Source organism: Melanotaenia boesemani, chromosome 1 (genome assembly GCF_017639745.1).
Source record: "Melanotaenia boesemani isolate fMelBoe1 chromosome 1, fMelBoe1.pri, whole genome shotgun sequence".
Lineage (NCBI taxonomy): Eukaryota > Metazoa > Chordata > Actinopteri > Atheriniformes > Melanotaeniidae > Melanotaenia > Melanotaenia boesemani.
Window position 1 is genome coordinate 43999327 of NC_055682.1, and position 18934 is coordinate 44018260.

Consider the following 18934-nt stretch of genomic DNA (forward strand, 5'->3'; position numbering starts at 1 on the left):
TTGAATGACTTGCAGGTCACTTCTCTGATGACAAATTTCTAAAAATAAATGTATTTACTTGTTACTTATACTCTTTAACACATTACATGACATTCAATGTATCACAGCTGCATCGTCTCCCATAAAGTGTGTACTCATGTACCATGCCCACATGTACAGGTTACATACAGGTGCTTGTCATAAAATTAGAATATCATGAAAAAGTTGATTTATTTCAGTAATTCCATTAAAAATGTGAAACTTGTATAATATAGACATTCATTTCTCACAGACTGACATATTTCAAATGTTTATTTTTCATTTTGATGATTATAACTGACAACTAATGAAAACCCCAAATTCAATATTCCAGAAAAATTAGAATATGACTTAAGACTGATATAAAAAAGGATTTCTAGAAATGTTGGCCAACTGAAAAGTATGAACATGAAAAGTACAAACATGAAAAGTATGAACATGAAAAGTACGAACATGAAAAGTATGAACATGAAAAGTACGAACATGAAAAGTATGAACATGGAAAGTACGAACATGAAAAGTATGAACATGGAAAGTACGAACATGAAAAGTATGAACATGGAAAGTATGAACATGAAAAGTACGAACATGGAAAGTATGAACATGAAAAGTATGAACATGTACAGCACTCAGTACTTAGTCGGGCTCCTTTTGCCTGAATTCCTGCAGCATGCGGCATGGCATGGAGTCCATCAGTCTGTGGCTCTGCTCAGGTGTTATGAGCCCAGGTTGCTCTGATAGTGGCCTTCATCTCTTCTGTATCGTTGGGTCTGGCGTATCTCATCTTCCTCTTCACAATAGCCCATAGGGGTTCAGGTCAGGCCAGTTTGCTGGCCAGATAAGAACAGGGACACCATGGTACTTAAACCAGGTCCTGGTAGCTTTGGTACTGTGTGAAGGTGCCAAGTCCTGTTGGAAAATGAATTCTGCATCTCCATGAAGTTGGTCAGCGGCAGGAAGCAGGAAGTGCTCTAAAACTTCCTGGTAGACGCTGCGTTGACCGTGGACCTAAGAAAACACAGTGGACCAACACCAGCAGATGACATGGCACCCAAACCATCACTGCCTGGAAACTTTACTCTCCACCTCAACAACATGGATTCTCTCCTCTTCCTCCAGACTCTGGGACCTTGATTTCCAAAGGACGTGAACATTTCCTTCATCAGAGAACACAACTTTGGACACTCAGCAGCAGTCCAGTCCTTTTCGTCTTTAGTCCAGGTGAGACGCTTCCGTCTCTTGTTCCAGAGTGGCTTGACACCAGGAAAGCGACAGCTGAAACCACGTCTTGATATGTCTGTGCTGGTGGTTCCTGAAGCACCGACTCCAGCTGCAGTCCACTCTTTGTGAATCTCCCCCACATTTTTGAATGGGTTTGGTTCCACAATCCTCTCCAGGGTGCGGTTATCCCTCCTGCTTGTACACTTTTTTCTACACATCTTTTCCTTCCCTTCGCCTCTATTAATGTTCATGGACACAGAGCTCTGTGAACATCCAGCCTCTTTAGCATCGACCTTCGTGTCTTCCCTCCTTGTACAAGGTGTCACTGGTCGTCTTTTGGACAACTGTCAGGTCAGCAGTTGTCCCCTTGATTGTGTAGCCATCAGAACTAGACTGACACCATTTAAAGGCCTTTGCAGGTGTTTTGAATTAATTAGCTGATTAGAGTGTGGCACCAGGTGTCTTTAATATTGAACCTTTCCACAATATTCTAATTTTCTGAGATACTCAATTTGAGGTTTTCATTAGTTGTCAGTTATAATCATCAAAATGAAAAGAAATAAATTTGAAATATGTCAGTCTGTGAGGAATGAATGTCTACTTTATACAAGTTTCACTTTTTAAACTGAATTACTGAAATAAATCAACTTTTTCATGATATTCTAATTTTATGACAAGCACCTGTACACAGTCAAGTCACATGAATGATTTAAGTCATGGTATATTATCACAAGAGAAGCTTTTTTTAGAAGAAAATGACAAAGGTGGAACTGAGAAATCAGGTATTGTTCAGATATCTAGTTATAATTAAAATAAATCAAGTGAAAACCAGAATGGTGCAGACATGTTGACTGTCAGACACATATAATAAGAACAAAAACTAAATAATATTAAACGAACAGAAATAAATTAAATAATTAAATCAAAAAAGTAAAAAGAAGCCAAATTTAAAAACAAAACAGAAATGTTTGTCATTAAACTCGCCGTTAAGGAGTTAAATGATTATTTTAAATTAAGTTCACTTCTGGTTGGACCATCATTAACTTTCTTATGTAAGAAAATAAATCAGACAGTGACAATGTGAAAGAGGAGAATGATGCATGAAGAAGGTGAAGAAAAACCCTGAACCGGTCCAAGAGCTGGAGTGGTACCATCAGGACCCTGAACTGGTCCAAGAGGTGGAGCAGTCCGGACGGGATGCTGACCGGTGGAAGAGGTGGAGGGGTACCAACGAGACCTTGAACCAGTTCAAGAGCTGGAGGGGTACCAACAGGTCCCTGAGCCTCACAAGAGAGGACACTCACTAGAACACTGACGTGATACTGAAGATAAAAGAAATCAGTTGTGTGAATATTTATTAAACTTTCACCTGAACACTCTGTTATTATCATAACATCACAATAATAATGACCGGTCTGCATTCATGCACTGATGAGAAAGAAATCATGAAGCATGTGGGTAGAAACCAGCTCAGATAATTTTTCACGTGGGCACTCTTATGCTTGAACATGGTGTTCATTATGGACAATCCATGACAAGCACAGAAGTCCAACAACAAAACTCCACTCAGATTAAGATCAATCCTCTCAATCACACCCCTCCAGGTCTAACTGTCATTGCCCACGTCAGCATTAAAGTCCCACAGCAGTCCCTGGAAGGAGTGCTCTCCAACACCCCCTCCAAGGACTCCAAAAATGGTGGGTTCTCTGAAGTGTTGTTTAAGCACAAACAAAAGTCAGGACCTGTCCCCCCTCCCAAAGGAGGAGAGAGGCTACCCTCCTGTCCATCGGGGTAAACCCCAATGTACAGTTTCATGTTTCAGAATTGATTTTCATGTTAGAATTTCGATATTTTGCTGATCTGAGGTAAAAATGCAGTCTATCATGAACTGGAATACAGTGTAAAGTAAATATAATCTTCCATAAATTATATCCATTTGGCAGGAACTACTTTTTTCTTCTGCCTGCCAAAGTTATATGTGAAATGGCCCAGCATAGGGGCACAGCAGCGCATTTCTCACTCACTCAGTGACGTATGACGTAGAGGTGTTGTAGCAACACTACAAACCTCCTTAAACATCATAATACAGTATATAATTCAATTCAAATCAAATCAAATCAAACTTATTTATATAGCACCTTTCATACATAAAAATAGCAACTCAAGGTGCTTTACAGATAGTAAAATCCCCCAGAACCTCAACCCAATAGCAGCAAGGGTTGTCAAAAAGGGTGGGGCCTAAAACTGAGCCTTGGGGTACACCACAGGTCAGTCTATAGCTCTTGGACGAGGATTCCTTCATGCTAACAAAGAACTCTCTATCTGTTAGACAGGATTTAAACCAGTTAAAAACAGTACCAGTGAGGCCAACCATGTCGTAGAGTCTGTTTAAAAGAATAGTGTGGTCAGCTGTGTCAAAGGCTGCGCTGAGGTCAAGCAACACTAAGACAGAGTTTTTTCATGTCAGTATTGAGCCTAAGGTCACTCACAACCTTGACCAGTGCCATCTCAGTGCTGTGATTGGTCCTAAAACCTGACTGAAACTTCTCAAATTTATTGTGTGAGATTAAAAAATAATTTAACTGATAAAAAACAGATTTCTCTAAAATTTTGCTTAAAAACGATAGGTTGGATACTGGTCTGTAGTTGTTGAGGACTGAGGCATCTAAATTGCTCTTCTTCAGAACAGGGGTCACCACGGCTGTCTTTAGAGAGGAAGGGAAGACGCCCGTCTGGAGAGAGCAATTCACAATGCTCAGTAAATCCTCCTCACAAGAGCCATAGACAGTTTTAAAAAAGGCAGTAGGGATGGGATCTAAAAAACAAGTTGCAGATCTTAACTGTGAAACAACATCCCTAAGCATTGCAGCATCAACCAGGGCAAAACTCTCCAGTGTTTCCTCACAAGTAAACAAAGCCCCAGACCATTTAAAATCTACAATGTGATGTTGACACAGGTCAGATCTGATTTTCTCTATTTTATCTGTGAAGTGGGCTGCAAACTCCTCACACCTGGCATCAGTGGGTGTATCAGCAGGATTGTTAAAAACAGGGTTAATTAGGCGGTTGATTGTGGAGAAGAGAACACGTGGTTTGTTTTTATTGTCAGTTATGAGTTTGGAGAAGTGGGCCTGTCTTGATATTCTAACAGCTTTGTTGTAAATACATAAGTGTTCATGTAGAATTTGATAATTTATTGTTAGTTTGTTTTTTCGCCACCTCCGCTCTGCTATTCTGCAGTTCCTTTTTAACTTTTTGATATCTTCAGTTTTCCAGGGAGGAGCTGGTTTTGTTGTTGCTTTCTTCAGTTTTAGTGGGGCCACTTTATCCAGGGTAGCACGTAATTTACTATTAAAATGGTCAACAATAAAATCACAGGATGAGGGGGAAATAAAAGCTGGGGCGCTGTGAAAGTGATCAGTAAAGTTTGCAGCCACTTCAGCATTAAGACAGCGTTTCCTAATGGTCTGTTCAGGGATAGCTTGTTTCATAAAACCTTCAACCTTAAAAAAGACACAGAAATGGTCAGAAATACCTAAATCAACAACTGATGTTATGTTGGTAGACAGTCCATAAGTAATAACAAGGTCTAATGCGTGGCCCTTGTTGTGCATGGGTACTCTGACATGCTGGGTAAAATTCATACAGTCTAAAAGATTTAAAAAGTCCTGGGGGAAAGAGTCTGACTGATTATCTATGTGCAAATTAAAATCACCTAAAATAACAATCCTCTCATACTGGTTGTGAATGATTGAGAGCAGCTCTGAAAAGTCTGTTATGAATGATGAGCACCTTCCAGGAGGTCTATACTGTTACTCCAAGGACAGGTGGGCTGCTAAAAACAATGGTGTGATATTCAAAAGAGGAGTATTCATCAAACGAAATGTCTTTAAAACCAATGGAAGATGACAGAATAGAGGCTGTCCCACCACCCTTGCTGCCTTTCCTGGCCATATGTGTGAACATGTAGTTATGTGGTGATGCTTCAGTTAGGGTGATGGGAGCATCTGTGCTGAGCCATGTCTCTGTTAAAAACATACAGTCAATGCTGTTGTCTAAAATCGGGTCATTTATAAGAAAGGACTTATTTAAAAGTGATCTGACGTTCAGTAGGGCCATATTCAGGGGACCAGAATGAGTGTCCTTAGAAACCGGGTGTGTGTTTGGTGGCCTGTTGAGTGTCTGTATTGATGTGAGGTTAGCAGGGTTTCTGTGGGACTTTTTACTGAGTATCTGTGTTCTGTTCGTGATAATGGACTGTATGGGGAGAGACACAGGTGTGGGTGGTGATGCCAGGTGGTACTGATAGGGGGCGCTGGCAGGGGATACAGTACTCAATGGTGCAGGTAGGGTGTTGTGGTTGGTAATTATTATGGGACGCGTTTGTGGTGCGTCAGGCATACAGGGGGCGCTAAAGGGACGGTTGAGTGTTATTGTTTCAGGTAATGAAGAAGCATGTGCTGAGGGGGTGTGTGGTGTAAATAGTCAATCACGTGGGAAAACCTGCACGACATGTTGCAGATTAGCCGCTAACAAACGGCTACCAAGCTTGTTGGGATGCAAACCGTCTGAGCGAAATAAAGACGAATGCCCCCAGAACAGATTAAAACTATCAATAAAACACATGTTAAGAGATCTGCACGTGGACTGGAGCCATGTATTAAGTGACAAAATTCTGCTGAAGCTGCCACTGCCCCGGCGAAGAGTTGGGATAGGGCCAGAGACAAACACGGATAATCCGTGGGAACGAAGGAGAGAAAAAAGTTCACGGAAATCCTTCTTAGTTATTTCGGATTGCTGGTGTGTGGTGTCATTCGTACCAACATGGACAACTACCCTATGGATTGTGGCTGGGATAGAGTTGAGGAGAGATGGGGGTTGCTTCAGTAAAATTGGTACTGTGGCTCCAGGAACACAGTGAGTGACTGCATTAAAAAAGCGAATGTTTCTAATGATGGAGTCACCAACTATGAGTGTGGACAGGACAAAGAATGGATGCGGCAGGGAGGGAGAGTGCGGTGGTGCCTCGGTGCTGGATGGACTGCCATGTTGTTGTTGGTCCAGGCAGTTGTCAGGCTGAGGCGGATCATCTGACGGAGCAAGAACAGTCACGGGACCGGGTGGCTCGGTCACTGGAGGTGTCCGAGCGGGGAGGCCACTGGACCGCCTCAAAACAGCCTCCTTGAGAAACCTTCTCCGAGCAGAAGACTTAGTAAGGCAGCACTGGGATTCTCTGGTGGATTTTGTGGACGGGAGCGACTCTGATGTTGGTGGAGCATTACGCACAGGACTTGGCTGTATATCACCCAGATCTGGCGAAGTGACACTACGGGGTACACCCGCAGTCGGAACCCGTGGACAGCCAGGATCACTTCTCGACAGAGCCGGGAACTCCAAGGAGGACTCCAGGTCGGGAAGCACCTGTGCCGCTGGAGCAGCAGCTGGGGAAACCGGTGAGTCCGTGGCAAGGGCCGCATAGCGATTGGAGAGGCTCAAACCGGGATTCCGAACCCCGACCAATCTCCTCCTACTCCCGGTGATGATAACCTCTTCATCCAACTGCTGCTTTGGAGTTGAGCACGAAGAGGGCCGTGGACCAGTGGATCGATCCCAAACAACTGTGTCATAGTAGGCAGCGCCGAGCGAGGCCAGGCACTTGTGCTGACTACATGCCACGTCCATAAGTTTGGAAATAAGTCCTTCTTTTTCCTGTAACTCCGCAGAGAGCCGGCGAACATCGTCTTGCAGGTCAGAAATGATTTTATTATTGTTTTTTAGAGTAACCACAGTGAATTCAGTCTTACTTTTTTGAGCCATGAGAACACCAGACGCCATGTCAGCCATCTTATATTAATTACGGATTAACATCCCACGGATTAACTTTGTCGCGTGGAGACAAATGAGGTAAAACATGATAAATAAATAAATAAAAACGCTTATTTTTTCTTTTTAACGTCAAACATCAACTAATGTCCAATCCAAATGACGCACACCTGTTCACCTATACTTCCGCGCAGCCGCTGTTTTATGATTATGATGAGGAAAAGGAGGAGAGGGACAGGTGCTGCAAAGACGAGACACGTCAATCTTGGGAGTCCTTTGATGCTGCATTCAGGTACTAACCACTATTCAGAAGGATAAATGTGAAGCTGTGAACCACTGATGTTAAATTTTGGGAAAGTGATTTTCATCTGTCTGTGTATGTTCAAACGACAGAAGTTCCCCTCGTTCTAAAGACTATAGCATCCTGTTTTGTTATGTACAGAATAGGGCTGGGCCATATCAGACCTCAAAATACCCCCCCCCCCCCCCCCCCCCCTCCAAAAAAAAAAAAAAAATCCTTTATTATATTTTTGCTTTTTCAAGAAGACAGGTACTTCCACGATTAGATAATGTGTACAATTTACAATTAGATAATGTATACATAAGCTCTAATGTACAGGTTTTTTATGTGAACTAGTAAACTTTAACTTGCTATTGTTGGAAGTAGTCGGTCTAATTAATGTGCTACTTCATTTCTCTAGATGGGGGAATCAAAATGAGCCAGCAGCAAGGAAGCATTACATCACAGCGAGATCATCACACAGATCTTCAGGTGACAACAACAGGCCTCATCATCAACCCATCTTTGCCCTGGATTGGTGCTTCACCAGATGGGATTGTTAACTGTGTCTGCCATGGTAGAGGTGTGCTTGAGATAAAATGTCCCTTTGTCCTCAAAGATAGCTCTATTATCAACAGCTGTAAAACCGTCACAAATTTCTGTCTGATGGAAAAGAACAATGTGATTAAACTAAAGGCCGATCACAAATACACGTCACAAATACACGTCACAAGTTCAAGCATATATGCGTATTGTGGGTGTGTAGTATTGTGACTTTGTTGTGTGGAGTCCAACTGAAACATTTATTCAGCACATTCAGTTTGATGAAGTGTTCTTCAGTGGGACATATAGCAGAGTAGAGAAAGTACTACACAGTACCACGCACAGTGGGAAAGTACTACACAGTACCACGCACAGTGGTCTCCCCAGCCTCAGACCAACAGCGCTATTCAGGAAGCTACTGTGGGGAACCGGAGGGAGAACCAGAGGATGTTGTTATCTGCAAATCCAAACAGTGCAGACGACACTTCCACAGGTCCTGCTTGCATAAGACAAGGGTTCCAAAAGTGTGGAGATGTTATGAATGCAGGAAGGTACAGAACAAATGAGACCTTCAGCTGTTATGCATCAGAAATAGTAAAAAAACATTTGAGAATCTTTATTTTTTATTATATTCAGCCCGAGGTTACATTTCCTAATGTTTTCATTCTAATGATTTTATTCTGACTTACTGAACCTACTTTACATGAATTCTAGACTGAGTTGAGGAGAGAAAGAGGAGAGTATAAATGAGGGGAGGAGGGAAGAAGAGAGAGGGAGAGGAGGAGATAAAAGGATGAGGAAGGATGGTGAGAGAGGCAGAGGAGGAAATGAAAGGAGAGGGAAGGTGAGAGGAGAGCTAGAGGAAAAGAAATGAAAGGATGAGGTGGGAAGAGGAGAGGAGTGATAATGTCTTTTTCTTGTTTTAGATTTTGTATGTGTCATGGTATTAAAATCATCATTGACAAACGGCTTCATTTTTCTCTTGTTTCTCTTCTGTGGTAAAATCTTAAAAATGTAAAAATATTGTAAGAATGAAACAAGCATATTGTTAAACAAAATTCAGATTTATTTAAATATGCGTTCTTTGTGGGTTGGGATGATTCATTCTGCACGTCACTCTGGTGGAACAACAGGAGGACAAAGATTACAGAAAACACACTTTCACCATGTTGTCTAGTGGACTGAGTCCATCTGGGGCTGAATAACAAAGTGATGTGGGTATAGTTTCTTGCTAAATAGTGTACTTATTCCTTACAAGTCCTATAACTCTCTCCACATGGATGCGCACTGCTGCCAGTCCCCGCCATGACTCGACTTCCTCTGGGTGAAGCTGTCGTTTTTCTTTGGTAAAGGCAGGTATCTTCAGTCGTGCATTGACGAGTCCCAAAGACTCTGCTACATTAAACCCTCTGTCTGCAAGAACCACGTCCCCAGGGGACCACAGGTCAAGAAACCCACTATGCTCCGTCACATATTTATCACTTGTCCTCCCACCCCAGCCTTTAAACAAAGCTAATGAGCCCTTGCGGTGTTATAGAAATGAAATATTTAACTGTGTTATGATGTTTATATTGTGAATAAGTTTGTGTTCGTGCTCTCATCTCTTTAGGTCTTTCAATGAATATTTCAAAACAGTCAATAATACTGGTGAAATTTTTAAAGTTCTTTCTGTAACACATGGGAAGACTAATTAAAATCTGGTCTCTGCTCGGCCTCCTCACAATGTTACACAGCCTGAAATACACAACATTCAGTGTGGTGATGAAAACCAGACAGCAGTTGATGTTCATACATGAAACAAATAAGCTAGAAAGAAAAGTGGCAGCTTCATCCTCAAACGCATTAATGTCAGTAACAGCTGCTGGAAAGGTGATAGACATGACTTAACTTTAAGAAAAGATGATATAAAAGAGAAAACAATCAATTTACAATAAGAAGGCAGACCGGTTAACTTGTGGACTTTCTCATCTTTGCCTTGGAAACTGTCTTGATTGAAAGATAATGAATTTAATTGACCTTTAATCTTACGGATTTCAGTGTTTAATCTCATAAATTCCTCATTTAATCTTTTAATGTTGACAAGCTGCATTACTACAGGACCCATCTATTTCCAATCCAGCCTCGTCCCTGTCATTCATCTGCTGTGCATCCCCTTCCCCCTGCTGGTCCCTGTTGTCCTCCTCCTGTCTGTCCTCCTCCTGTCTGTCCTCTCCTCGGTCCTCCTGGTCGCTGTTGTCCTCCTCCTGTCTGTCCTCTCCTCGGTCCTCCTGGTCGCTGTTGTCCTCCTCCTGTCTGTCCTCCTCCTGTCTGTCCTCTCCTCGGTCCTCCTGGTCGCTGTTGTCCCCCTCCTGTCTGTCCTCTCCTCGGTCCTCCTGGTCGCTGTTGTCCTCCTCCTTTCTGTCCTCTCCTCGGTCCTCCTGGTCGCTGTTGTCCTCCTCCTGTCTGTCCTCTCCTCGGTCCTCCCGGTCGCTGTTGTCCTCCTCCTGTCTGTCCTCTCCTCGGTCCTCCCGGTCGCTGTTGTCCTCCTCCTGTCTGTCCTCTCCTCGGTCCTCCCGGTCGCTGTTGTCCTCCTCCTGTCTTGTCCTCTCCTCGGTCCTCTCGGTCGCTGTTGTCCTCCTCCTGTCTGTCCTCTCCTCGGTCCTCCCGGTCGCTGTTGTCCTCCTCCTGTCTGTCCTCTCCTCGGTCCTCCCGGTCGCTGTTGTCCTCCTCCTGTCTGTCCTCTCCTCGGTCCTCCCAGTCGCTGTTGTCCTCCTCCTGTCTGTCCTCTCCTCTGTCCTCCCGGTCGCTGTTGTCCTCCTCCTGTCTGTCCTCTCCTCGATCCTCTCTGTAGCTGTTGTCCTCCTCCTGTCTGTCCTCTCCTCGATCCTCTCGGTCGCTGTTGTCCTCCTCCTGTCTGTCCTCTCCTCGGTCCTCCCGGTCGCTGTTGTCCTCCTCCTGTCTGTCCTCTCCTCTGTCCTCCCGGTCGCTGTTGTCCTCCTCCTGTCTGTCCTCTCCTCGGTCCTCCCGGTCGCTGTTGTCCTCCTCCTGTCTGTCCTCTCCTCGGTCCTCCCGGTCGCTGTTGTCCTCCTCCTGTCTGTCCTCTCCTCGGTCCTCTTCTGCTTGTTGGGAGAACTTAGATGGGGACATATTGTTGGGACATAGTCTGGACTTAGTGGGTTCTGGCTTTCTGCTCCTGATGAGACAGAGGTTTCAGTTAATATTACTCCACCTGTTTTCCAGGCAGCTACAACCAAGTAACCAGATGAATGAAATATCTTAAGTTGATCTAAGCACAATAAACTATCAACATTGACCTTCCACCCGAAGTTAACAGAAGCTGAAAACTGTAAATGCTGCTAGTGCACAGAAGTGGCCATAAATAAAACAACAGGGAAACGATTAAAATATCCGCTGCTGTTTTACCGATCGTCAGTTATTATTAAGACAGCACAGACTGCAGAGGAGCGTCCTTTAGCAGCTTAGCTTGTTGTGGTGTAAGCTAACTTTTGTTGCTGTAGACCGATATGTAAGCTAAGCTAACAACTGCTATCTCTGTGGAAAGATCTTCATATGAAATGCTAATCAAATGCATTTGTTGCACAAAGGGTCTAATTGGATTTAATCTAATCACTTACTTCTCTAAAAAGTTTGTTTATCAAACCCCGCTAGCTAAAGCTAGCTCTCCTAGCTAGCATTGAAACTCACCTGATATGAAATGTACACTGCACAGACGGCTACTTGCAGTCGGCGTCCAGTTAACCCTCCTGATCGCTGAAAGCCATCTCTGACGACGTTCTTCTTCCTTTGGTAATCTATAAAAAGCTATATCTCCGTCTCCTTTCTTTTTGTCACACCCAACTGCACAGCATTTTGACGGCATCTCCGACTACCTGTGTGGTTCAGGTACTCAGCGCAGGTACTCAATATGGCGGCGGCAAGCATTCGAACGCAGTGGAACGCGTCTGTGACGTCAGCTCAAATGTATCAATAGCACAGGTTTTAGCTGCTGATAAAACCACCAGGCACCTCATGTTGACATGGCAAGACATAGAAGTGCTCGACTCGACTTTAGAGATGGAGTCGCTTTTCACAGATGCACTTTCTGCTGAAGAATATGTGATCATTTCATGTGTTAAACCTGCTCTTCAGATTTTCAACAATGACCTGTTAAAAGTAAAAGAGAGTGACACTCAGCTTACTAAAGACATAAAAACAGCAATACTTGACTACATGAACAAAGCTACAAAGACACAGAGAGGCTTTGTAACATGGCTTCTCTCCTTGGTCCACGCTTTCACACAGAATATCTCAGAAAGAGTGAAGCCAGCAAAGTCCAAGCTCTTAGTGAAATGCAGCATCTTGTGTCAGACCAGGGTAGCACAGCTCCAGGTGTTTCAGAAACCCCTCCTCCATCATCAGGTGATCAGATGAGTCGGGGCGCTGCTAAAAGGCCAAAGAAGAGCCTGGGAACTTTTTGAAGGGATCAGTTAGTGCCAAGACAGATGTCTTATTATCTGAGCTGAGCAGCTATCTGAATAACCCACCAGTAGATAGTGACTGTGATCCACGTATGTGGTGGAAAATTCACACAGTAAACTTTCCCCTCATCAGCAGATTAGCCAGATTAGCTGCATTCCAGCTAGCAGCTCTGCATCTGAAAGGTTGTTCAGCACAGGTGGAAACAGTAACTTGTCAAAGGTCATCCCTTAAGCCCACAACTGTGAACATGTTGGTGTTTCCGACAAAGAATCTTCAAACTTGATAACTTCTACCTCCATGCACAGTAGCATTATTCATTATTGATTTTTATGTTCACTGAAGTGCAATTTTCTAACTTAACTTCTTTATTTTGCACACTGCAGTTTTTTTGTTGCATAGCAACTCTACTTTACTTTTGTGGACAGTTTAAATGGTTATGCCTGTCTGCCTGTTCAATTGAAAAGAAATTGTTCCTATTTTTAATTTGCATCAATGAAATGCAGTTTTGAAGTATTTCGTGTAGCATTAGTTATATCGTTGTTGCAAATTCTCAAATTTATATTGTGATAAGTAATTTTGGCCATATCATCCAACCCTAGTACAGAAGTAAATATGGTTAGGAACTTTAGAAAATGCTGTAATAATTATCTGTATGAGTTCCTCTTGGAGTGATATGAGTCCCAGAGATCAGCTCACACCAAGTCAACATGCCTAGATGCAGCGGGTCAGGACGCTGCAGAGGCTGCTGTCATTAAATAAAATAAAAAATTAAATGAAAAATATTTAATAGGATAGAAAGACAATAACCTCAGTCCCTCTCATTTGTTTAGACGGATGGTAAACTAAATATTTTAATATGTAGGTGTTGACAAACATGCAGTTATTATGTTATTTATATATTTATTTATGCATTAATGGTAATTTCAGTTTGAGTCACCGAGTATTCTGTAAAAATGCAACTACCACTTCCTTTCCCCTCAGCGTAGCTGCTTTGAAAGGGATTTTCCAAACACATTAAGTTTTTGTATAAAGTATCGGTATCAGATTGGTATCGCCGATACCTGCTTGTATTTTAATGGTATTTGATCAGAAAGAAACTGAGTGGTATCGCACATCACTAGCTGTCAGCACGGTGGTGGAGGGATGATGATTTGGACACCCTGCAGTCATTCATTTAGGACCATGAACTCCTCTGGATACCAAAGTTGTCATGACGTGTCGGTTTTGGGTCTGGTGTAGTCTGTTTTTTCTGTCTTTCCTGTTTTATTTTGTAGTTTTCCCCTCTTGGGTATTGTTTTACTTCCCGTCCGTTAATACACCTGGTTTGATTTGCTTGTTTGCTTTACCTTGGTTTTAGTTTTCCTTGGTCAGATTCCTGCTGTTTGTCTTCTGTAAGGTCAGTTATTAAAACCTTGTTTTAATAACTGCCTCCTGCCCCTGATTCCACTTCCTCCTCAACCCATGACAAAAGTCTTCTAGAGTCAGATGAGGCAAGAGTCCATCTGTCCAACACTAAAGCTTGGCTGAAACACAGCAGATCTACAACAGAACCGAGGTGTGGTCTGGTCCAGTCAGAGTCCAGACCCCATCCAGACTGAGATGATGTGGTGGGACCTTCAGAGGGCTGCAAACCTCGATGACCTGCAGCAACATTGTGAGTTTTTCTCATGGTTTATGACGCTGTGGTACATAACAGAAGTTCTACTTTCTTTTCTACATAACTGGCGCTGGCGACAATTTATTATAGGAGATAAACGATAAGATCGTGGAAGCATTTTACTGAGATCAATGTTTTATCACAACTTAGTAGATTTTCATGACTTATCTCCTTTGAGAAGACAGGACGATAAGAGACATTTAGAACTTCATGCCCCAGTGATGGAAGCAGGTGTTGTAGCTGGGAGCGTTTATGTGCTGCATCAGAAATCATCCAGGATATAGCTGCAGGTTACAGAAATAAACAGTGGACACGCAGACTCACATCTTCACTGTTTGTCACTGCTTTGTTCTTGGCCCTGAGCTTTCTGCAGAGTCCACTGACACAACGTGATACAGCTCTCATTCATTGTTTTGTGTGTGAGGCATGCAGCCTGCAAAAACAATGATACCTTTTCATGTCTGTGTGCACAAAATCACCATGTATTGATTATTTAACATGTTTGGTACATATTTACATCCAAGAGTCAGCTGGACTGTGGGAAGTAAGCACGTCCATTGTGCAGTGTTTTGGTGCTGCATTTTTTTTCCGCCTCATCACGTGAAGTGATTTTTTTGGGAAATCTGCTTTAACAATCATCCTGTTTGTGCTCATGTAAACTGAGTTAGATGTTCTCAAACATGCCAGAGAACAGAATGTAACACAAGCTGCTAAAATAAGTCAGATTTCCATTCATGTTTTCGCAGAGCGCATGTTGTTATGGCATCTCTTAAAGCTAATAATGCCTCTTTATGCCTTGGATGTTTGCTTCGCTTGCAGACATTTCTAGTAATGAACAGCTTCACATTTATGGTGGAGCAGCAGCATTGCTCCAGATTAAGTCCCTTCCCTCGTCCCTGTGAAGAGCCTCTGAATGATCAAAGTTAGAACAGCCTCTGAAAGGACTCTGCAGCTCTATTGCCTCCAACAACTTAAACAAGACTCACTCATTTAGCAGCAAAATCCTGACAAACAGAAGAGTAAATGCTTGAGTCAGCCAAAGCACACCAATGCATCGCATCAACATATGGTATTTGCACATCTCAGCCCTGCACACAGACTGTCATTCTGTCCAGACTGGCTGCTCTCTGCATCAGCAGCACCCCCGACATGCCTCTACAAGACAGTGTTAACTTTTAATTATTCAGGACCATGCTTCATTAAGCAGCACCAGGGCAGGAGAAGAGGTATGAGGAGGTAGATTACAACTCTCCTCCCCCCCATCTCTGCACATGCCATCTGCCAAGCTGCTGGCACAGCTAGATATAAATAGATGTTAAACATCCACACACAAGTGCTCCTTGTTGTGAATGTATGTTGGTTACACCTGAAATGACATAAGATCATTAGAGGATGCCTTCAGCCAACATGGACATTCACTCGTTCATTCATATTAATAAAATAATATCATCGGAGATTCACTCCTGAGGAGAAAACAAAGAGATGTAGACTCTACACCTGACTTCTAAGCAACTTTAACATCCTTCTGCTCTCAAACACTCTGCGGCTCTTCTTCCACACATGGCTAAATAAAAGCCGGCAGACACACGATGCTGCTCTGAGGTTAGTGGTGTTCACTGTGACTGGAAGCCAGGCTGACACCAGGCTGGACCTGCATGTAAACTCACAATAAATCCCTGTGGCTGCAGCATGTGAGGGAAAAGAGCTCTCATGTGGCTGCACAACAACACGAAGCTAAAGGGCTCCTGTCAAGAGAAACAACAGCACATTTGCTCAAATTTGATTTACTAAGACATAAAAGCTGTGAAACACTGAAGCAGCCATGTGTTTGTGTTTGGAAATCTGAGGTGGGGGTCCATGTACGACCAACAGGGGTCACTGTGGCTCTGCTCTACTTACCAGCTCCGTGCTGCTGCCGGAGGATGGCTGCAGTCCCTGGCAGCGGTGAGGCTGATGACTTGGCCACTGGCGTGGTGGTTGTGGATGAGATGGATGGAAGGAGGTCTGGTGGGGCCCTTTGAGGCACCCGGCGCTTTCCCTGATTTGATCTGGCTCCTCCCGCCAGCCCTTGGCCAGGCTTGGAAGTGGCACTCGCTGCAAAGCCCCCTCCCAGAGCTGTGTTAGTGTTCCTCAGCAACCAGCGGTTCTGGATGTGTGACACGGCCTCCTCGGCCACCATGTCACCGCCCGCCATGACGTGCAGCGTGGCATGAACTGTAAATTCCTGAGTCTCTTCAGCCCACAGATCAGACACCCGGCACTCGTACACCCCCTCATCTTCCTTCTTCACCCTGGAGAGGCTGAGGCGGTGGGAGATGGCGTTGCCCTGAACACGCACCGTCTGAAACCCGAGCAGAGACAGAGGCTGCTTTTAGAGCGCATTAATCACCAATTCAGTGAGGAGAGCCTTGTGTTTTATGAGTGGAGGCACAGGCATGAAAAACAGCACCAAATCATGGTACAGCAGAGCAGCACATTCGTTCCTATAAAGTCTCAATTATCCCTAATAAAGGAGCCCTTTACCTTTACTGTAATGTAACATTCTGACCCTGAGCTGCCACTGACACCATCTCAGAGCTCTGAAAACATCACATCATCATGTGTGCAGAAAGCTGGACCATACAAGCCTGGAAAGCCATGAAGAGGCACTTTTACATCCTTTTTTAGCTTCAAAATGTAATAACCACCCTTTAGAGGACAGCTTTCTGCTTCAGCGGAAGTATTTGTATTTGCTGAGTGGATGGGAGCATCGCTGGTCACATGTTGTGCCCAGTGGGATGATCAACTGTGAATACTTACACTTATCTTTGTGGCTTCTCTCAGACCTCCCTGAAAACAAAAGCAGAAAGAATCACATATAAACATCAAATCAAATGACATCTGCAGTGATTTGACTAAAATTTGCACATTTTGCTTGTGGAGAGAGTGACTGGTGCGAGCATGCATGTCTCAAAGACACTATTGATAAGGCCCCCTGGCCTTCTCCCCTGCTCTCGGCTTCCCTCTGCATGTGCTTAAACCGTGGAGGAAATGATGTGATTGTCCCCGACTCCTCTGGCTGATTTGTCATGCTGAAGGGAAAAGTAATTCCCTCCGCGTTCTGCTACAATATCCCGTCATGGCGGCTTTAAGCAGCGGGCCTAAGAAGAATCTAATGATAACCAACAAGTGCCGTCCCTGCAGTTGGAGTGACATCTCCCTCGTCCTAATGAGCATGCTCAGTCGCTTCTTTGTGAGCATGAAGGCAAACAAACGCAGCCGAGGTCAGGCGTGTGTGAGGATATGGTGACATTACAGGACGTTTGGATTTATAGCTCGCAGATGCAAAATGTGTCGGCCCTGCGACAGACTGGTGACCCGTCCAGGTGTACCTGCCTCCCGCCTGCTAAAATGCTGGGACAGGCTCCAGCTCACCTGCGACCCAAAAATGGACTAAACAGTTAAGATAATGGATGGATGGAAGAGGCAAAATCATCAAACACTGCTGATTATTAATTTTAAAGTCTTGTAAAGCTGAAACAGCTGCAGATCATTTTCAGACAGCCTGGACTGAGAGAAGATTCTGTCACCAGCAGATAGAAACCATCTCATTCATGTGGGGTGCAGGTGAGCTGAAGGTACCTTCACTTTGTTTGTGGGTGCGCTGATCTGCAGCTCGTGAGGCAGTTCTTCAGAGCGATCCTCCTTCAGGTACCACCACTGAATCTCCAGAGACATGGGCACTGAGTCGAGAGCCCTGAAGGCGCAGGGCATCTCCACATCCTCTCCTTCCCCCACGCTCACATCGTTAGGGACTTCTGTAAATGTAGCTTCGGGTGACAAGGGAAACACAGCAGGTTAAGAAATGGGAATGTGAAACTAACCCCCCCCCTCATGTTTCCACTTTATTATCTCATTTTCTGGCTTTGCTCTGAATGTCCCTGTAGCTTCCTGGGCTGCTTTACTTGTCTGAATCTCATCTTTTAATTTTCATTTTCCCTTTCAAATGTACAATCTGTACAGGAAAACATGCGGCAGCTTCAGCCTCAGCAGGGATGCTTAATCCCCCCTCCCCGGGTGGGTGGCAAGGCTGCAGAAAGCCCCAGATCACTCACCATCTGCACAAACCAAGAAAGGCAAATTAAGAATGAAGTAATAGAGGAGTTTGTAAAGTCCCGGTGTTTCCATGTCACAGTGAGGCTTGTCAGCTGCTCAGTCATGAAGACGTCATGTTTCTGGCCCAGATGAGGCGTCAACCTCCAGCTCAGGAAAGATCTAATGATAAAAAAACTTAATTCCAGTTCAGCATCAACATGTATCCGGTCCGCGAACTGGACTCGATCATCATTAAGTCCACATTTCAGCGGGAACAGAGCGGATCTGAACCCTGAACGCAGCTCCTTTATGCCCCGCTGAGCCTCGTCTGGAGGAAGGAGGCGAAGCTCGACCTGATCTCCATCATCACCCTGCTCCCCCGGCGAAGGAAGGCTCTCCCGGGCTCCGCTCCAACACCCATCACTTAACCGATTCTCGGTCTGCGCGTGCGCGTATGAGCATGCGCATACGCGCGCGCGTGTGTAAGCCTGCGATGAGCCGGACAGGACACCGGAGATCTGAACTTATTCCCTTCCCTTTCCCCACCGGGAAGAGCAAGCGTGTGTCCGTGTCTCTCCTCTGGCTGCTGTCACCCACCTCGAATCCTCGCGTGCTCGCATCAGCTCGCGAGCGCATCGCGCGCGGCTGGACAGCCTCCCTCATCTGCGCCTCTCTAAAATACAATTCCTTCATATTAAAATAAAACAGGCCTGCACACAAAACAGATAACACAGCAATTTAACACACTCGCACGCGCGCGCACACACACATACAAACACACATACAAGGCAGTAACAGCAGTAAAAACAAATGCAACTAACACGGTGGCAGATATTTTTAAGAAAGGAAAAATAAGAAAA

General features: G+C 44.3%; 1 protein-coding gene and 1 long non-coding RNA gene across 2 annotated transcripts in view; both read right to left on the bottom strand.

Annotated features, from left to right (window-relative positions):
• The window catches only part of LOC121645135, a 21919-nt gene extending 10087 nt beyond the window's left edge, over window positions 1-11832 (bottom strand). Inside the window, exons 1-2 of the long non-coding RNA XR_006011354.1 lie at window positions 11755-11832; window positions 5909-5917 (exon numbers count right to left, since the gene is read on the bottom strand). This is a non-coding gene — a long non-coding RNA (uncharacterized LOC121645135). The remainder of the gene's footprint in view (window positions 1-5908; window positions 5918-11754) is intronic.
• The window catches only part of vstm2b (V-set and transmembrane domain containing 2B), a 32405-nt gene extending 13753 nt beyond the window's left edge, over window positions 1-18652 (bottom strand). Inside the window, exons 1-4 of the mRNA XM_041993525.1 lie at window positions 18095-18652; window positions 17622-17809; window positions 16800-16829; window positions 15900-16341 (exon numbers count right to left, since the gene is read on the bottom strand). Of these exons, the coding sequence (XP_041849459.1) occupies window positions 15900-16341; window positions 16800-16829; window positions 17622-17809; window positions 18095-18167 (733 nt within the window). The 5' untranslated portion in view covers window positions 18168-18652. The remainder of the gene's footprint in view (window positions 1-15899; window positions 16342-16799; window positions 16830-17621; window positions 17810-18094) is intronic.
• Between the last annotated feature and the right edge of the window lie 282 nt (window positions 18653-18934).